An 18,905-nucleotide genomic window follows, 5' to 3' on the forward strand; every position below is an offset into this window, starting at 1 on the left:
TAGAACACAATGAGTGTGAATAAAGTAGTAATTTCGCACACAGCTTTATTGTACTGGTTATTGATTTGTTCTGAAAGCCTTCTAAGACCCCACGACCCGCAAAGCCCTCGCCACTCTCATCAGTAACACTGTCATGGCCGACTGTCTGTATCATCAAGGCACCCAACTCATCTCTCTGTAGTTTCGGGGTCAGTAGTTCCTGCTCTTGAAAACCCAGCTTTTTTTCCACGGGTTTATAAATAGGTTGTTTTAAGTGACCCTGAGCTGAAACCAAGCTTACAAGGTGTCAGGCAAGATGCAAGTTTTCTGCTCACTGAAGCTTTAAATTTGCCAGACCTGACTTCGGAACGCAGCGTAGGGCACAGTCACGAAAACAAATTTTAGTTTTAAAGACGTTTCTTTTGAAGTCTCATCCCGCTAACGAAATCCACTTTGCAGGTGTAAAATATGAGATTTTACTTTGGGAAGAGGTGATGGAGGATGAGGAGGGTTAAAGTAAAAACTAAGCAGGCTCACTAAAATTCAACCAACCAGAACGCCTGGTTAAATGGATTCTGAAGATGAAGGGCATACTACTCCCAGGAGAAAAAAAAGGCAAATGATAGAAAACAAATTACACCATGGATTTAATTTTTTAAAATCTTCTGAGCTATTGCCTAAAGTCAATAGAGGTTCCGTCTGATCATACTTTTTCAGAGCTACAATTCTTAACAGTGATTACTGACAAGATTTTAAAAAAGCAAATTCTTAATTATGTACATACACTATACTTCTTATGGCAGGAAAGTAAGAACTTGATAAACAATGTCAACAGTCAAACCATATTGAAAATATCAATAAAAATGACTTGTTATTATTAAGGTGTTAGATGATAGTTGTTGAAATTACATAACTATTAAAGAACATTTCTGTGTCAGATACTTTACTAATATAATCTCCTTAAATACTAATAACAGCTCTTCTCAACATTATTGTTCCCATTTAACAGATGAGAAAATTAAGTCTAAGGGCTCATTTGTTCAAGGCCACTTAGCTAGTAAATGGCACAATAAGATTTAAATGTGGGTCTATCAAATTCAAAAGCACATGCTCTTTTGATCTCATGAGTTTCTTCCTTGAATTTCAGACAACACCCTTAGTATTAATGGAGTTTGCTAAGTTTTAGACGACTAAGTTTTCCCCCATCTCACTTGAGTGACACGTAGACTCTACTTAACGTCTATTACAGGTGCAAGCCAAACCGTTTTCAACAGGACATTGAAAACAAAGTTCTTGCATGTTGGGTAAATGTGTTCTTGGGAATTATGACAGCTTAAACCCTGACAGCCTTGGGGAGGACTCAGTCTTGTCAGGAATAGCCCTGAGCCCTCCACAGGGCTAGCGTTGAAGCCCAGGTGTCTTTTAGTGTCCGCCCACCTCCTATAAGGTGTTTCTGGGTGTTCCTCTGGATTTGTAAGCAGAAGAGGGCAGTCTTGCCAGGAAGGGGAGCAGGTCCAAGCACCCTCTCTTTGGGCACAGGCCCAGTAGCCCTTCCTGTACTCTTTCTGCCCCTCCAAGCACCCCAGAAATGCATCACCATGCAAGGCCAGGTTAGGCTGCTGCTCCCCAAAGAGGGATGGCTCTCCACCACATATATTATTTGGATATTGAAGCTTCTCTGTTCCTGGTTGTAAACTGGAAACGAAGACCTTCACAAGAAGACTCTTTGCAAGGTGCTTCATTTCTGTTGCATTCTACCTTGTAACCTTGAGCACTGTCATCCACCAAAGGCCCCTCTCCTGCTTGGTGGTACCTGCCTCATCGGAAGGGCTGTCTACGGCTGGCTTACCTTCATGTGGGATTTGAGATTGTCCTTGCGAGCACACCGGAATGGGCAGAGCGGGCATTGATGACTTTTTAAACCTGTGTGAATCACCATGTGCCGCTTCCAGTAGCTCTTCCTTTTTATAACCAAACCACATATTGGACACTGGAAAGGCTTTCCGCTTTCCTCTTCTGAGGCTTGGAAGAAAGAGAAAGAAAGGAAAATTAAGGAAAACGAAAAGGCACACTGCATCCAGCACTAATTCACATGCATTGCTATATAAAGAACACTAAAAATGATTGGATTTTTTTTTCCCCTGGCAATCTCAAGACTTTATCCAGGAGGTTTTATTGCTGCTTTTCTTCAGGTACAAACCCACATTCATCTCATGACTTCCATCTGGGTTCTATTTTTCAAAATCTGATTGCCCTGCCTTGTGAAAGTGTAACTTCCGAAGGCCATCCCACACTTAGGAAGACATCTGCAAAGGGACGTCGCTAGGCCTGTCCTTTCTCAGCCCAGAGTAGCCTCAATTCAGGGACTTTGTTTCCTGAAGGAAGCTGCCAGACTCAAGTCCATCTATGGATTCCTGAACTTGGAAAATGGCAAGAAATAAAGACAAATCAAACAGGACAAAGAAGAATGCACTGTAGCACAGCAGAAACCCAATGGCCATCGTCAACCTCACACACTGACTCCGTGGAGACAGATGTTAGGATCCCTACTGCTGACTCATTTAGTTATGGCCTGAGCATCTGCTGCTGCCAATTTAGCCATCGGGGGGTCTTAAGGTCAGGGTTTTACCCTCTTATTTCTGCCCCTCTGGCTGCCACTAACAAGATGCACTGCCTTCCTCTGCACTGCCATGGGGCCCCACTGCCCACTTTGGGAAAAGCTACCAACCAGGCAGTCACACCTGCTTCAGTTTTTCAGAAAAGCAAACAAACCAACTGGTTCCTCCAAGGAAAGCTAAGCTCACTCTCTCCTCCAACATCTCCACAGGGAAGGGCTCTGCTGGGACACTGAGTTGCTACCTGTCTGGTCTATCAATTGATATTGGTCAGTGCCACACCAGCCTTGGCATTTGGGAAATATAAACCATCAAAACAGGTAGAGTTCAGGCCTCAAACTTTCCTTTCTTAATCATGAAGGACCACAAATATTTGCAAAAGGTTATATAAATTGTAATGTGCTCATAAAATAAGATCTGTGAAGCTATATTTTAAAAATGAGATATGTCTATAGAAGCTAATATAGAAACATGCCCAAGATATTAAAGAGTTAGTGGATAAAGCAAGACATAAAACTATGTCTGTGGTGTTTCTATTTTTGTTTTCTAGAAAGTGGGAATCAATTGCTGTTTAAACCATGAGGTGAAAGGTTGACAGGGAACTTTATAGAGGATGGATCAAGCTGACAACACATACAACCACTGATTAATCTTAACATCACTAAGAAGGAAACAGACATTGTGTGCCTTCTGATAAGCCATCTATGAAATATTCTTACAAAAATTTAATCCTCTATCTAGTTAGATAGAGGCCAAAAATTTAGGCCTCTATCTAACTAGCAATTCACTGGAAATACAGGTGATTAAAACAGCCACATGTTAAACACACAAAGGGGACGGAGTCAGCCAAACTCACAGTGTGGGAAAGTCTGCAGGACAAATGACACAGTCTCTTTTTTTTTTTTTTTTTTTTTTTTTAAATAAATCTTTATTCAGATTATTACAATTATTTCTCCTTTTTCCCCCCATAGCTCCCCTCCACCCCTTTCCCACCCCACCTTCTGTCCTTACCTCCCCCCCACTGTCCTCATCCATAGGTGTATGATTTTTGTCCATTCTCTTCATGAACCCCCCATATCCCTTTCCCCCTGAGAATTATCAGTCCATTCCCTTTCTATGCCCCTGATTCTATTATATTCACCAGATTATTCTGCTCCTCAGGTTTTTAATTCACTTGATTTTTAGGTTCGCTTGTTGATAGATATGTATTTGTTGTTCATAATTTTTCTCTTTACTTTTTTCTTCTTCCTCTTCTTTAAGAATACCTTTCAGCATTTCATATAATACTGGTTTGGTGGTGATGAACTCCTTCAGCTTTTTTTTATCTGTGAAGCTCTTTATCTGCCCTTCAATTCTGAATGATAGCTTTGCTGGGTAGAGTAATCTTGGTTGTAGGTTCTTGCTATTCATCACATTGAAAATTTCTTGCCACTCCCGTCTGGCCTGCATAGTTTCTGTTGAGAAGTCAGCTGACAGTCGTATGGGTGCTCCCTTGTAGGTAATTAACTGTTTTTCTCTTGCTGCTTTTAATATCCTCTCTTTGTCTTTTGCTCTTGGCATTTTAATTATGATGTGTCTTGGTGTGGTCCTCTTTGGATTCCTTTTGTTTGGGGTTCTGTGGGCTTCCTGGACTTGTAAGTCTATTTCTTTCACCAGGTGGGGGAAGTTTTCGGTCATTATTTCTTCAAATAGGTTTTCAGTATCTTGCTCTCTCTCTTCTTCTGGCACCCCCATAATTCTGATGTTGGTACGCTTGAAGTTGTCCCAGAGTCTTCTTACATTATCTTCAACTTTTTGGATTTTTTTTTTTGCTTTTTGCTTTTTCGGTTGAGTGATTTTTGCTTCTTTGTATTTCAATTCTTTGACTTGATTCTTGTGTTCCTCTATTCTGTTTCTGGGTCTCTGTATAATATTTTTTATTTCAGTCAGTGTATGTTTAATTTCTAGTTGGTCCTTTTTCATACCTTCGAGGGTCTCGTTATATTTATCGGCCTTTTCTAGGATATTCTTAAAAAGTCTTATAACGGTGGTTTTGAATTCTATATCCAGTCGTTTGTTTTCCTCCATTTCTTTCGTTTGTGATCTGATTCTTTGACCCCGCATTTTCATTGATTCCCTGAGTTGGTAAGGTAGATATTTGTGCTAGGTTTCCAATATGGCCCAGTGGGTCTGCTTCCCCAGTTAACCTGAGGTGGACACTCTTGGTGCACCCCTTTGTGGACTGTGTGTACAGCCTTGTTGTAATTAAGTCTTTATTGTTGTTGGTATCACTGGGAAGAATTGACCTCCGGGTCAGTTGGCTGTAAGGATCAGCTGTGTCTATGCTGGGAGAAGCCCGGTGCTGGAGACAGCCCTATAGGATTAGACTTGCCAAATTGCAATAGCCTCTGTGCTCAGCTTGGATGGGGTGGAGCCTCAGTCTTGGCTTCCTGTCAGCCCCGCCCCTCCGCGCACGTGCGCTTTCAGTCCTCCGCCTTCCCCAGCTCGAGTCTCCACCTGAGAGTCCAGACTCCCCCCACAAGAGTGTGGGTCCCCAGGGGCTCGCCTGGAACGGGGGGGGTTCACTGCAGTCAGAACTGGGGCACAGTGCCGTCAGGAGCCTCTGACTCCCCTCCACCAGGGAAAGCCCGCGGCAACCTCCGCAGCCCTTGTGCGCACTGGCCCGCGTGCGCCTTCAGACTTCTGCCTTTCCCAGCTCGAGTCTCCGCCCGAGAGTCCAGACTCCCCCCGTAAGAGCGTGGGTCCCCAGGGGTTCCCCCGGAACTGGGGTTCAGTGCAGTCAGAACTGGGGTTCAGTGCGGTCGGAGGCTTCCTTCCCCCTTCCGCCAGAGGAAGTCAGCCAGGCTCTCAGCCGCCCTTTCTCTCTGCGCGCACAAAGCCCCTTTGCCGTACCTCCAATTCTCTGTGAGCTTTTCTCCTTCCTTCTAGTTGTAGAATTTTCACTCAGCCTGCTTTCCTGTGGTTCTGGATGGTGTCCGTTCTGTCTTTTAGTTGTAGTTTTGAAATTGTTGTGCGAGGCAGCAGTTTAGGTGTTTACCTATGCCGCCATCTTGGTTTTTCCCCTGACACAGTCTCTTCAACAAGGAAATGACATTTTAAAAGAGCAGGGGTTACGGATGAAAAGACATTTAAGACACTTGGAAAAAATGCAAGGTGTGAAGCTTGTTTGGATCCTGGTTATAGAATGATAAAATAACACTTTTGAGATAAATTGAGGAAATACTGATGATAGCCTGGGTGTTCCTTAATATCATGTAGCAATTGTTGATCCTGTTAGATGTGATCATAGTCACTATGGCTATTTTTTAAAGTCCTTATCTGTTGGAAATACATATGGAAATATTTACAGGCAAATGGATATGATGTCTATGATTTGCTTTAAAATACTTGAGCAAAAAAAAAAGAGGGTGAGTAGGAAGAATGGGTTGAATAAATGAAACAAACAAAAAAAGGACACCCTTTCATGTGTATGAAAATTGTCTGGAAGCATACCCACGAAACCATTAAACAGTTAAACTCTGAAAGACTGGGCATTAAAAGACAGGGCGTCAGGGAGGGAAGCTTTCACTTTCATTTTATATTCCTCTTTACTATTTGAATTTGCTTAATGCACTTGTTACTTATATCATTTTAAAGGGAAATATTCCCAAGTGTGAGCTTTAAAATAATTTTATATTTTTCATTTAGTCAACTGAGTCCCCACACCCAAAGAACCACTTAAAATAGATGGAACTAGAAGGGTTCTGAAATAAAGCTAGGTCATTCCAAAATGCTGTTTTACTAATACACTAATGATAGGCCATATTGCTTAGCTTAACCACGTAACTTGAAAAAGACTCCTCTATCTAAAAATATACCCTACAAGCCTGGAAATTATGCTTGTGACATGTTCCATCACGAGTATTTCCTCTTCCGACTGTGGGATGGGCAGGAATGAGGGTTTCCTTCCACTCCAGGAAAAGCATGCTTCTTGGGCACCTGTTTTTATTAACCCACCAGGGCTCTCCTGCGGTCTGTTTCTGTTGACTGCTTCTGCTGACCTGGAGTCCTACCCCTAATTGGGCCTCTCATTTTCTGTCCTTCACTGTCATTTCCTTCACTCTGGTGTCTTGATGGCAAAAACCACGTGTTGAACAGCAGATTGGGGAGGAAAGACTGAATCAGGCTTCAGGTGAGATTATTGTCATAAGCAGGGGGAGAAGGGACTGATAATGATGTGTATTTGGGTTATAATAGAATATCCAAGCAGAAAGAAAGAGGCACACAAACAGGCTGCCACCAATCCCATCTTCAGTAAGTACTTCCCACTGTATAAACCCTGAACTGCCTAATTTTACAGAACTGTCTGGGAGAGGAGAGGAAAACTGAGATGTCCTCCACTGACCTGAGATTTCAGGGCACATCATAGGAAGGCAATCAAAAGGCATGAAGTGACAAAAGGAACGTAGCTGGTTTCCCTGGACACCTTGCCTTGCCTGACGTGACCACCCCCAGCCCCCATCCTCATCACCTACTCTATTTTGCAAATGCAGCTCAGAGTACACTACATAAACCCTGCATATTAATATTTCACGTAAATCTATTTTATTTTGGAGCTATGCTTCCTAAGTTTTAATGAATACCAAAACACTATGAATCATGTACCAATTAGGGTATCCTTGGACTGACGGGGGAAAAAAATTAGAACAGCCCCAATGGAAAGAAACTAACCCCAAGTCATGTGGTCAAACAGCTATGCTACTACAACTGTTTGAAATTTTTAACTGGTCACGGCAAGAAAGGAAGAAAACAATACAAATGGTAAAAGTAACTAGAAAACAATGATCCATCTTCAAAGTTGGCCAGTAATCTCCCCTGATAAGATCTGCATTTTTATTTATTCAAGAAAAAGGATTTCATGGTTCAGTAGGATGTCCTGCATGTGCATATGATGGGAACTACTTGGAGAAGGGAGGAAGTGAGGATGTATTCTATTTCGTGTGCCAAACTATTTTCAAGGAGCTGACAGCTGTTTCACCCAAATGTACAGCCTAAGGAAATGTGACCACTTCCTCAGAATAAGCCACACATTCTTGAGGCAATCGGATTGAAATGTTCAGGAATTTACCTCGTTTACAACTGTCTGATAAACAATTTCCCCCCAATATATCTCTAGCTAATTATTATCACAGCAAACAAAACTAAATCCCATCAGATGCTAATCAACCCAGTGGAATGGATAGCTGCTAATTTGTTACTTTGAAGAAAAATGCTCTCTTTATAGGCAATAATATTATTGGAATAAAGGAGATAATAAATGTGTGTGAAATGCCCGTCACGCAGTAAATGGAAGCTATTGGGAGCAGCTGTAATAGTAATAGTAGTGACAATAAACTCTGGTCATGCCCTCCAAAGCAGAAAACTCACCATTAGAGCAGATGTAAATTTAAACAACTGGCATCACATAATAAATACGTAGCTCTTGGGCCTGGCCCGACATGGTAGTTTATCCCTGGAGCCCAGAGGAAATAAAAGAGCAAGGGTCCATTGTGGTGCTCAGGTAGGGTCTGGCTCAGCCCAGACAGAATTCTGAGGGCCAAATTCAGCTTGGCAGGAAACCAGAGAGATGGAGAAGACAGGAGGAGAGAAGAAGAGGCTGTGTTTATCTGGCTGGGGCAAGGCTGGAAGTCCTCATCTTTGTGTCTCCAGCATCCGAAACAGTGCTGGGACAACATACAATTCAGTAACTGTGTGTCAGACTGTAATAAGATTAAGTGGAAAGGGCTGGGTCAAGAATATGGAAAAGAGAAATGAGCACTGGACATGAAAGTAAAAGATACAGGAAGCTGCCAATAAGTCCCAGTGCAAGTGGGGTTAGCCCAAGAGTGCATGCCTTTCACACAGGAGCCAATACACCTCGTGCACGGATGGTGTATAAAGAGGGGGCTGGATCTTTGTGAGCTTACACCTCGACCTATTTCCAAAGTGAACCTGGAGCAGCTTATATGAAAAATGCACAGTGTGATGACATTGTTAATAAAGTACAATGATATATGTTTAAACTATCTGCAATGGATCAGATCTGCCCAAGACAGAAATGATCTTGTAGGAGATTTGATCGTGAATTTTAAGAAGGAATATATTTAATTAAAATTTTTGTTTAATTGTTTTTGTTTTATTTTTTAGTTGATGGAATTAAAAATAAACAGAAAGTAAAACAAAGGAATTTTTCAGCAGGAAGGAGTCCTGACGATAATTCCCAACCAGCTCAGTTTAAAGATGAAGAAACTGAAGTGACTATAGAGTGGGGGGGGAGGGGGGGGGGAGGGGAGGGGCGGGGGAGCACAGGGCTAGAGCCAATCTTTTCACTTCTGTTTGGTGCTCTACCCTGTTGTCTATCTGTCTATTTATAAATGCACAAAGCAACACCACCAATACTTCATTGGTCTAAAAAGGGGGAAAAAATCATAGTAGCTGACTTGCTATAATTTAAGGAAGGTATTTTTTTAAAAAAAAATAAATGTAATTATTTTGTAGGCTTTTGAAATTAAACTTTCTCTTGTTTGATCCTATGTAACAATTTGCAGAAAATCAAGGTACTTTGCAAGTGGGTAGTTTTTGCATACAAACCTTACCACACTCATAGAAGGAGGACAAGATGCCAGGTGATCCCAGGTGTGCATAATCCAGGCATCATCACCATCTCCACTCTGGGCCTGCCAACCCACCAGTGCACACCTGTGTAAGAGGACCCATCCCCCTTCCTAACAGCAATGTACACACGGATTTAATATCTTTTAATAGAATTTCGTGGGCATGTCTCTCAAATGCTATTTTAGGGAAGTAAAAAAACTATGTTAGCAATGGATGCCACTGTGTCTATCTGCTGTTATGGACATTGATATTATCAATGCATATTTTAATAACTGGTAAGTATTCGATAAAACTCAGAAGTCAGATATCTAGAGGCAGTCTCCATTTGAGTCACTGCAGAAATATAATTGAGATCAGCGACAGATAGATCTGAATCTTGATTAAAAGTGAATTTTCTAAGCAAGTTCCTGCATGCAAGCATTTCCAGATTATAGCCAGAATAACCAGGGACCTGAGAGGAGTATCAGAAGAGGTTCCCTCACTGTTAGGGGTCTCTATGCTTTTGCAACAATGTTAATAACATCATGTAAATATGACAGAAAACAGCAGCCAAACACCCCCTGTCTACTGACCCAAGAAGTAGTCTGAGCCTTCAGATGTATGAGACCAGCTTGCTTCTAAGCATGTTTAGATTTTAGGCAGAAAATTAAGATGTTTTTGGAGACCCTGTCTCTGAAAGTCTCCTTGTTATTTAACTAGGAGCCTGGCATTCTGAGAATCTTGTTGGTCTTCCACAAAAAAAGAAACAAACAAAACAAAAAAACTTTGTCTTTAAAATAAAAACCATTTATTTTTTTTCTGAGCTGCAACAGAACAGTAGCTTCAAAGAGAATGGAGTCAATGTGTGACATTTATCTTTAGAGCAAACGGACATAATCTTCCTTCTATCGTGTCCCCTTTCAGAGGAGCAGTGTAGCATGTGCCGGGGCACAGGGGCACATGAAAGAAACCTCCTCCTCAAGTGTCACGTCTGTCTTGCAGGGGGAACGGCTGCTGAGGAGTGGATTCTTTAAGGAATTAAATACACCATGACCTGGCAACAACCGAATCCTATTCAAAAAAGAGGAATAAGGCCAGACCTAAAAGACACTTATTTTTTTCATGGGTTGGACTTCCCTTGACCTGAAGAAGGGCAAAGAAATGCCTGAGTCTAAATTACTCAATACACTGGCTTTTCTAGCACATATCTCTTTGTAACTCTAGAATTAACTTGATATGCCCTTTTTGCAACATTTTGAGAAATAGCTTGGAAATGGAAGCCCTGCTTGAACTCAGGATGGTGTGTAGTTTATTTTTGTGGATTTGTTTTGTTTATCTAAGTTATTAAGCAACAGAATCAGAATTTTCTTCTTGCTGTGAGAAATCAATCCCACCTATCTCTTTTGCATTAAACTAAGATTTCTTTCTAAGGTAAAGGGGAAAAAATAGAATATGAAATGTTTAGAAACATCTCACCACATCCCCACAAATGCTTTTTAGGTAAAGCCAAGTGACATCCGAATCCAGCCCCCAGGTTGCCCTGAAAGCAGTAGTATAGTGTATAAAGGGGAGGGGGGCAGGGGCAGGTAGCAAAGACACACTTTCCCTTCCACTCCTCAGATTAAAAAATCAGTGATCCAAGTACCACTAACCAAATCATCTCTCCATGATATAAAGATAAGCAACAAAGGTAGATGTTTTAGCAACGCCTTCTCAGCCCATAATCTGGTTAGGATGCTGGGAAGGGATGGCATTCACTTCAAATGAAACGTGCACGGAGATTCAGGATGCGTCCATATGGATGCACGGGGCATTTTTCGAATGACCATTTCCAGAGCCCTTGTGTTTTCCTCTGCAGTGATCTCTCCTCTCTCGTGAGTTTGGCAAAACGAATGGTTTTTTAATACAATGACTCCATCAGTGGAGCTGCTTCACCAAGCCTTGGATTGTGAACAGAGGCCTGAAAACCGGGACCCAGGCAACCATCAACAGCCGAGCCCCAGTCCAAGCGGTTCCTTCCTCTCCTCCTTCAATGTGAACATTTTAAACATTCGTTGATTAAAATATTAAGTGTTTCAGCAATAGAATAAATTCAGTAAGAAGAAAAGAAAAAAAAAAAGATTTCTTATAGATCTCCATATTGAATCCTGCTGAGAGAAGCTCATTCAGATGCTGGCATGAACTCAGTGCATTTAAACCCACGGGGAGCTCACGGCCTTTTCCTTATCTTTACATGCATCTAGTCACTGGAATGAAAAAAATCATACCTCACAACCATTGCTAATTATTCCTAAGACACTATGAAGTGACAAAGCCACTAGTTTTTCAGGAGGCACAGTTTTATGTTACCTTTTTCCAATGCTTCAGTCAAATAAAGTCTATTATTCATTTTATATAAGTTTTTCCAAGTAACTAACGTCCAGGAGAATTTACAGTGTGAGCACCATTAGTCCGTGTATTCGATCACCAGCTGCAGAGAATATTTATAAAATTACATGTGACATAGAGCCATGCCTCTCTTTCAGCTTCTACCCTAAATAAAATTTCCATAAACCAGGAGTGATTGATTCCATGGCAAGATTGCCCAGCTCCCTCTGTTCTTCTCCTTGTTTCCAAATATTAGCCATTTCTCTCTTTATTTCACCAGATGGCAAGTGAGAAGTGAGGAGAAATGATACTCAGAACTGATAAACACTTCAGGATTTTATTGACACTTTGGAAACTCTGGCGTGAACCATTTGGATGGCTTGGAGTCATAAAAGTTCCAGAGATCCATTTTCCTCGTTGTATTCTGCTGTTTACACAAGTTTTAAAGTAATTATAATTAGTGCGTATAGCTCACTCAGCAATTTAAATGGAAATTTGTCATAAATGCGTCAGACTGATGTTAGCTGCGATCGTTCAGTCAATTATTTGCCATTCTCAACACTCTTCATCAATGCAGCTGCAATAATCAAAGCCAGCTAGACACACAACGGCAGTGTTTACACTGCTGAGGACACACACAGCCTGCTTCCTGTTCTTGTCTGGCAGGATATCCTCGGGAGACATCGGAAACTCCATACGTCCATCTCCACGACCTTATACTTATCGTGCGCACAACTGAACAACAAACCAGTCCAAGAAATGATTTTTCCACTGTGAGGATGCAAGTGACTAAATGCCTCCCTCAGATGAATAACTCCCTCTATATGATAGCGACTTCTCCTTTGGAAAAGCTGTCCCCACGAGAAATGCTTATGATTCAGATTTTCCACATGCACATTCCTTCAGAATCTGATTGGGTTGGAAGAACATACAGCACTGACAGGAAATGCTTTGATTATGTCTGAATGACAATATTCTTCAGAGTTCGTGTATGACAAGAAATTATACCAGGGCAGGATCAGTGAAAAGCGCTTAAATTCCACAAAAAGGTAATAAGAATGCTAACATAAAAGTATACAGTGTGATAAATTAGGGCAGAGTAGTTACTGACTGTACAAAAGCCCATTTGTGATGGAGGCAGCGGGAAGGGTGGGCTCTCCCTTGTCCAAGGTTTCAAAAGCACTTCCCTCTCCCATGTTCAGTGATGCCACGCAATTCATGACAAAGATGCTTTGATCTCCCCCATTAAATATATCTCATATGGACCTAGCCTGAACCTGGTAATGAAAAAAAAAAATCACTTCTATGAAAGGGAGGAGAGTACTGTATCTCGCTAAGATTATTCATTACCTTTCAGAAATGGAGCCATTTGTAAAGTCTTTGTGTCACACATGCAGGAAAACCACTACCCTGCTTAGTTAAAGTACTTTGTTGTGCGCCTGCTTTTTCATTCCCGCCACAGATCAGATGCGAAACCCAACCGGATAAGGCAAAAAAAAATAAAATAAAACATGTTTTAAATGAAATAAGAAGACTTAGCGATTTACAGTCAAAAAGACGAACACAGTGATTGAAATAAAAAGATTCCATACCTGAGTTGGAGGGCTTAGAAACTCTTCCCTTGGGAACTGGGAGTAACAATAATTCCAAGGATTGTGGCGGCGGCGGCGGTGGTGGCGGCGGAGGCGGTGGCTGTGGTGGCGGGGTCACCTTTTCTTGCATCTTCTCTGAAGGCGGTGGCGGTAGGGGGTCCTCGGGCACCAGGGACGACTTCTCAGCCAGGAGACTCCCCGCAGCCCTGGCTGCGACCTCCTTGAGCAGGGCGGCCGAGGAGGTCATGGAAGCCAGGGAAAGGAAAGAGCTGGCCGGAGGGGGGTGCTCCTGGCCAGGAGTCAAGCTTCTCTCGCTGACTTTCTTGGACAAGGCTGCCAGGGTGGAACTGGCAGACTGGGCGCTGAAAGGGGAGGAAAAGGACTCAAATCGCAGGGTCTCCTCCGTCCTGGCGAGAGACTTGTCCTGCAGGACGGCGTTGGCGGCAGCTTTCAGTTTGAGGATGGCCGAGTCGGGGGACAAGCCGCAGGTGGTGGTTGAGTTTGGCAACCACTTACCTTGATTCCATATAAAACGGTTACTTGGAGTGTATTGGTCATTCTGTTCCTGCTTCTCGGCCAACTTCCTGGCCAGGACACTGAGCTGCTGGGCGTGGTGGGACGGTGGGGAAAAGGAGAGGTTGGAGCCCACGTTCACCGGGGACTCCACCCTGCCATTGGCCGTGGTGGTGGTGTCGAGCTTGAGGGACCCGGCCTCCAGCAGCCGCCTCAAGTTGCTGCTCAGAGGTTTCGTGGAGCCCGGGGAGTCGTCTTCACACAAAGAGGACAGGCCGGGGGAGAGGTGGTCCTGGCACTGCAGGGAGTCTCGCAGGACGTCGCCGTCGAGTGCCACCAGCTCCAGCGTGTGACTGCTGGGAGTGGCGCTTCCCAAGGAGGTGTCGGGGGAGGTGGACTGCTCCTGGATCCGGTCCTCCAGAGACAACTTATAGTTCTCCTGGACTTCGCCATAGGATGCTTCGGACGGAGTCTCGGAGGAGTTTCCATACCAGGGCTCTCCTTCACTGAGTTCGCCCTCCGCCTCGTCCTGCCTACTTACATCTGGGGGAATCAAGAAGACCGGGTTTACTCCCAAAGTGAGCAACAGGCAAGTCTGAAGACATTCAAACGGCCCTGCCGCCACGCTTCCTCCTCCCTTCCACCCAAGAACCACATGAAAGACGGCAGCGGCCTGAACTAGAACGGCAGGTGCTGAGTCAGACAGCCTTGGCATCGGAAAGAAGGTAAAATGCTAAACAGGCAGAGGTAAAAACACACCCACTTATGACACGCGTTAACCTTTCTAAAAATTATGCCAGATCCGTGGAGAGGGACAAGGAGGAAAGTGGAAAATGGATCTGGTACAGAAGCAACTGCTATTTTCAATGACATGGGGAAATGGAAAGGAGCTTGTACCCTTGTGAGAAAACCAGCATGATATCTTTAGTCTCGAGTCAGAATTAGAGAGGCAGCTGGCAGAGTGGGGAAACGCTGGCTGTGAGACAGACAGTGCGAAGCCGCTTCTCCACTTCCTAACTCCTCCACCTCAGGCAAGGCACTTAGCTGGGCTGATGTAAGATGCAATTCACTTTTTTAGGTTTATTAAAAATGTATGTATTTTAACAACTTCACCCAGTTCTTATGAAGCTTGAATCAAAATAAACATGTGACCATGTTTTGAAAATGGTCAAGTGCTATATAAAAATCATATCTCTCTGGCAAACACTATTCACATTACTGATTTCTTAAAATGACCATATCTGCCACATTACCCATGCTACTTGGTTGAGAGTCCTTGATTCCACTCACCGACATGTTGCCACCTTATCCCAGGCAGAGATTAGTAATTTGGCCCCTCACTCCACTAAGAGTCCCCTTTAATTATTTTCTATCCATTAATTTATCCACCCACTACTCCCACTCTCAGTGTCCCCACCACCTACCCATCCCTGCCCCAAGCACCAGTCAGTTGGGACTCCTTGCCATTTCAGGAGCACTCATGTGGTCTGTCACTTTTCTACTTTTGCTCAAAATATTCCTTCTATCTGGAATGTCTTTCCCCAGAAAACCAGAATGTCCAATTCTGCTCATCCTTCAACACTCAGCTCAAAGGTTTCTTCCTCATGATTCTCCCCAGAACTCTCCGTCAGAATCAATCTCTCCTTCTCATTCATTCACTCACATATTCAACAAATCGTTATGGACTATCTGCTGCATGCCAGGCATTGTTCTCGATTGTCCTAGATTGAACAACATTGAACAAAACAAAGATCCTGCCTTCTTACATTTCAGTGGAAGGAGATAGCTGTTAAACAAAGTTAATAAATTAGTAAGTCATAGAGTAAGCCAGAGAGTGACAAGTGCTTTGAAAAACATACAGAGCAGGCCAAGGAGGGTGGTGGGTCACGGACAAGAGGTGAGGTACAGAAGCAACTGCTATTTTCAATGACACGGGGAAATGGAAAGGCGCTTGTACCCTTGTGAGAAAACCAGCATGATATCTTTAGTCTCAAGTCAGAATTAGAGAGGCAGCTGGCAGAGTGGGTCAGCTGAGTGGGTCAGGGTATTTTAAATAGGGGGTCAGGGTGAGGCTTCACTGAGGTGGCGACCTCGGAGCAAAGACTGGAAGAAGTGAGGAGAGGTTCATGCAGATCTCTAGGACAGTCCCACGCAGAGGGTGTCACTGTGAAGGCCCTCCTGTGGGAAGATGCTTGGCATGTCCATGGAACAGCAAGCAAGACCGTGTGGGTAGGGTGGGGTGAGTGGGATTCAGAGCAGTGGGGGAAGAAGTCAGAGAAAGAGGAAGAGAGAATTGTGAAGGAGGCTGTGCATGTCAGTGGGACTCTTTCAACTATTGAAAAGGTTGTGGGCATCTGGTGAAATTAGGAACCACTGGAGGGTTTGGGGCAGGGAGTCAGATGACGTGACTTACATTTTCAAAGGATTGTTTTGGCTGCCATGTGGAAATTCAGGCATGAGGGTGGGAGCAGGAGGACCAGCTCAAGGTGGTACAGGAGGTGACAAGCAGCTGAGTCTGTGCCTATTTTGAATGCAGGGCCAACATTCCTGTGCTTTGTTTATTTTGCTTTTACATCACTCTTCATTATCTGTCTGCTATTGGTTTATCTTCTGAAAGGTAAGTAGTGGTGTTCCTTGAAGGCAGGGATTTATTATCTACATATTCCACTCTGTGCCCAATGCAACGCCTGGTTCCTAGCACAGTTCAACGAATGTTTAGGGATTGAGCCAGAAACCCCCACTGTGCCAAGTTTTGCTATATAACATGCTGTCTTTTCTGAATAGAAATAGCTAGAACTGGGAATGCATGAACTACAAGCTAATACATTGATCTTCCCATGCTATCTGGAGAAGCAATGTCACAAATGACAAATTCTCTTTCACTAAAGTTTTACAACTCTTTCCTGAGAGTCTTTATTAAGTTATCAAGAAAACGTAAAATATCAAATGAAATTTGCTGGGGAAAAGCAGATAAAATTGAATTTCCTCTTTTAAAAACGGCCTGGTTCCTTGTGATTTGCCACATTTCCTTCTTCCTACTGGATTTCAGCATTTTTCATCAGTCCTGAAACCAGCGGGACCCTGAATAACTCCTCTCCCCAGTGGAGATGCCTTTTACAGAACACCAAGCAGCCCACCTCCATTTCAACAATTGGGCTAATTTTTCATTCCTCTGGCAAACCACCTTTCTTGATTTCAGATCAAACATCTCATTCTTCAGGAGAATCGATGGGACTATGATTTAAAAATCACTTCAGTGAGAATTAGCTGAATATCTCCTTGAAGAATCTCTTCTTCAATCTTTATCAATATTCGCTAAATGAACTAACATAAGAAAACGGAGAGATTCAAAAGTAAATACTGTCAGATTATATTTTTGTCCAACTAGAGTAAGCTCCGGATAGGCAAGACTGGTCCGGAACTTTGCTGTAAGGGTCAACTAACAAGGTATATGTAAGATCAGGGTTTTGAGAACCACAAAGAATGACAGTCACATGTACAGACCTGTGATTTTACTGAGACTTTAAATATTACCAAGGTTACCCAGTTGGATCAAAGATACACAGCTATTTAGTGCTACTGCCCAAACCAAGAACCCAAATCTCTCAACACGGAGCTCAGCGTTCTCTACCAGATGCACTCTGAATAGCAACTTCCCATGAGCTCAGTCTGCAAGCTCCACTCGTCCATCCTTCCACCCTCCTGAAACAGAAATCAGCTAGATAAGGACGGCGTTCACTCTTTATCTTGAGATAAACCATTGAGAGGTAAATGCCCATTATTCCTTATACCCTTCTCTCTCCATCCCCTCTCTGCCTCTTCCTTAGTTGCAGTTGGTCAAATATTGATTCAAATGCCTCCATAATTCAGCAACATCTATTGGCAAAGCCCCAAAGGCAAAGCCTCATTCCGACCACCTCCGTGTACACCCTCAGCGTGCAAGAATATTCCCCTTTCAACGTGCCGAAGTGGATAAGCGTGTCAAAAACTAAAGAAGTTGTCAACTCGCTCTAATCAGTGATAAGGAGATCCGAACATTCTTGAATGATACAAACAGCTGATATCTACATTTAAAGCAACTTTCCCAACCTTGCCAAAACACAAAGCAAACAAAGCATTTCCTAAACAGACCGGTTTGTCTCTAAAATACAGGATAGAACCTCAACCATCCATTCTTCTGTTCTTTTCAATCTCGAACACGGAGATACCACGCTCTTCTGGACAAGAAAACTCGAATATGTAAAGAATATTTTAAAACTCACAATACTCTATTAATCGCTTTTCCGAAGATGCCGCTATTGAAATTGAGGTTATCCGAGTAATAAACCACCAAATAATTGTAATGCATGGCCTAGAAAGAGCCAGGCCAGAAACCTGCAGAGAAACAGATCTGAAATTATTCCGGCATCACCTGAGGTCAAGCGAAAGGTGGGGGAAGCTTTCAGAGAAATGAATGCAGGAGACACAGGGACGTGCAGAGGTGAGAGAGAAATCGTAGGAGGTTCAAACAAATATGCTTGCAGTTCACGAAACAGGAGCAACAAGGATTTTCTCCCACAAATATTCATTTTCTCCCCTGCTGGGTTGCGCTCTGTTTCCGCATTCAATTCCATCAAGCAGGTGGAAGTCTGCATTGGTCCAGTTGCGGGAGCTCCCCTACAGCAGGGTCTGCAGGGCCCTCGAGCACCTTGGGTTCTCTCCGCTGGGAGCTCAGAACAAAGCATTCCTGCAGTCTAGGAGGTTAATTTGTTGGCCACCACAAACTTTAGAATAAGCCAGGCTTGACTTGAGTTTCCTTCACAACCTGAGAAGCCCCTGGGCAGCACACAGCTCCCGCTCCTGTCACCAGCGTGGCCCGGTGGCGCGCAATCACAGAGCCCTGGGAATGCTCCCTGCGCACACCCACCCACCGTGGATCTCACAGCTTTCCCAATCGAGGCTCCCTCCCGGGGAAGCCTCTCAACAGCCAATGTAAATAGCTTCCTTCTAAATACATTATTTTTAACCTCCAGATAGGAAGCGATTTCCGTGGCTAATTTTGCAACAACCTCTGCGTCTCACAGCCAGGTTCACACTCATTCCTGTCAGCTTTACACAACGGTCTGTTTTTGTGTTTTTCACTTTGAATCAGAAACTCAAAGAATTAAGAATAGAAATGGTGCAATTACAGAATGAAAATATGCTGAATAAATTTTGTTTCCATGCAGCAGCAATTTCTCCTTTGGGG

At 43.3% G+C, this 18,905-nt stretch overlaps 1 protein-coding gene across 3 annotated transcripts in view; it reads right to left on the bottom strand.

Annotated features, from left to right (window-relative positions):
• Nucleotides 1–18,905, bottom strand: part of ZNF827 (zinc finger protein 827) — a 174,268-nt gene that overhangs the window by 128,723 nt on the left and 26,640 nt on the right. For all 3 annotated transcript variants that reach the window (XM_080671755.1, XM_080671756.1, XM_080671757.1), the window contains exons 2-3: nucleotides 13,166–14,221; nucleotides 1,829–2,001 (exon numbers count right to left, since the gene is read on the bottom strand). In XM_080671755.1, the coding sequence (XP_080527881.1) occupies nucleotides 1,829–2,001; nucleotides 13,166–14,221 (1,229 nt within the window). The remainder of the gene's footprint in view (nucleotides 1–1,828; nucleotides 2,002–13,165; nucleotides 14,222–18,905) is intronic.

This window comes from Plecotus auritus (genome assembly GCF_963455305.1).
Source record: "Plecotus auritus genome assembly, chromosome: 6".
NCBI classification, from domain to species: domain Eukaryota; kingdom Metazoa; phylum Chordata; class Mammalia; order Chiroptera; family Vespertilionidae; genus Plecotus; species Plecotus auritus.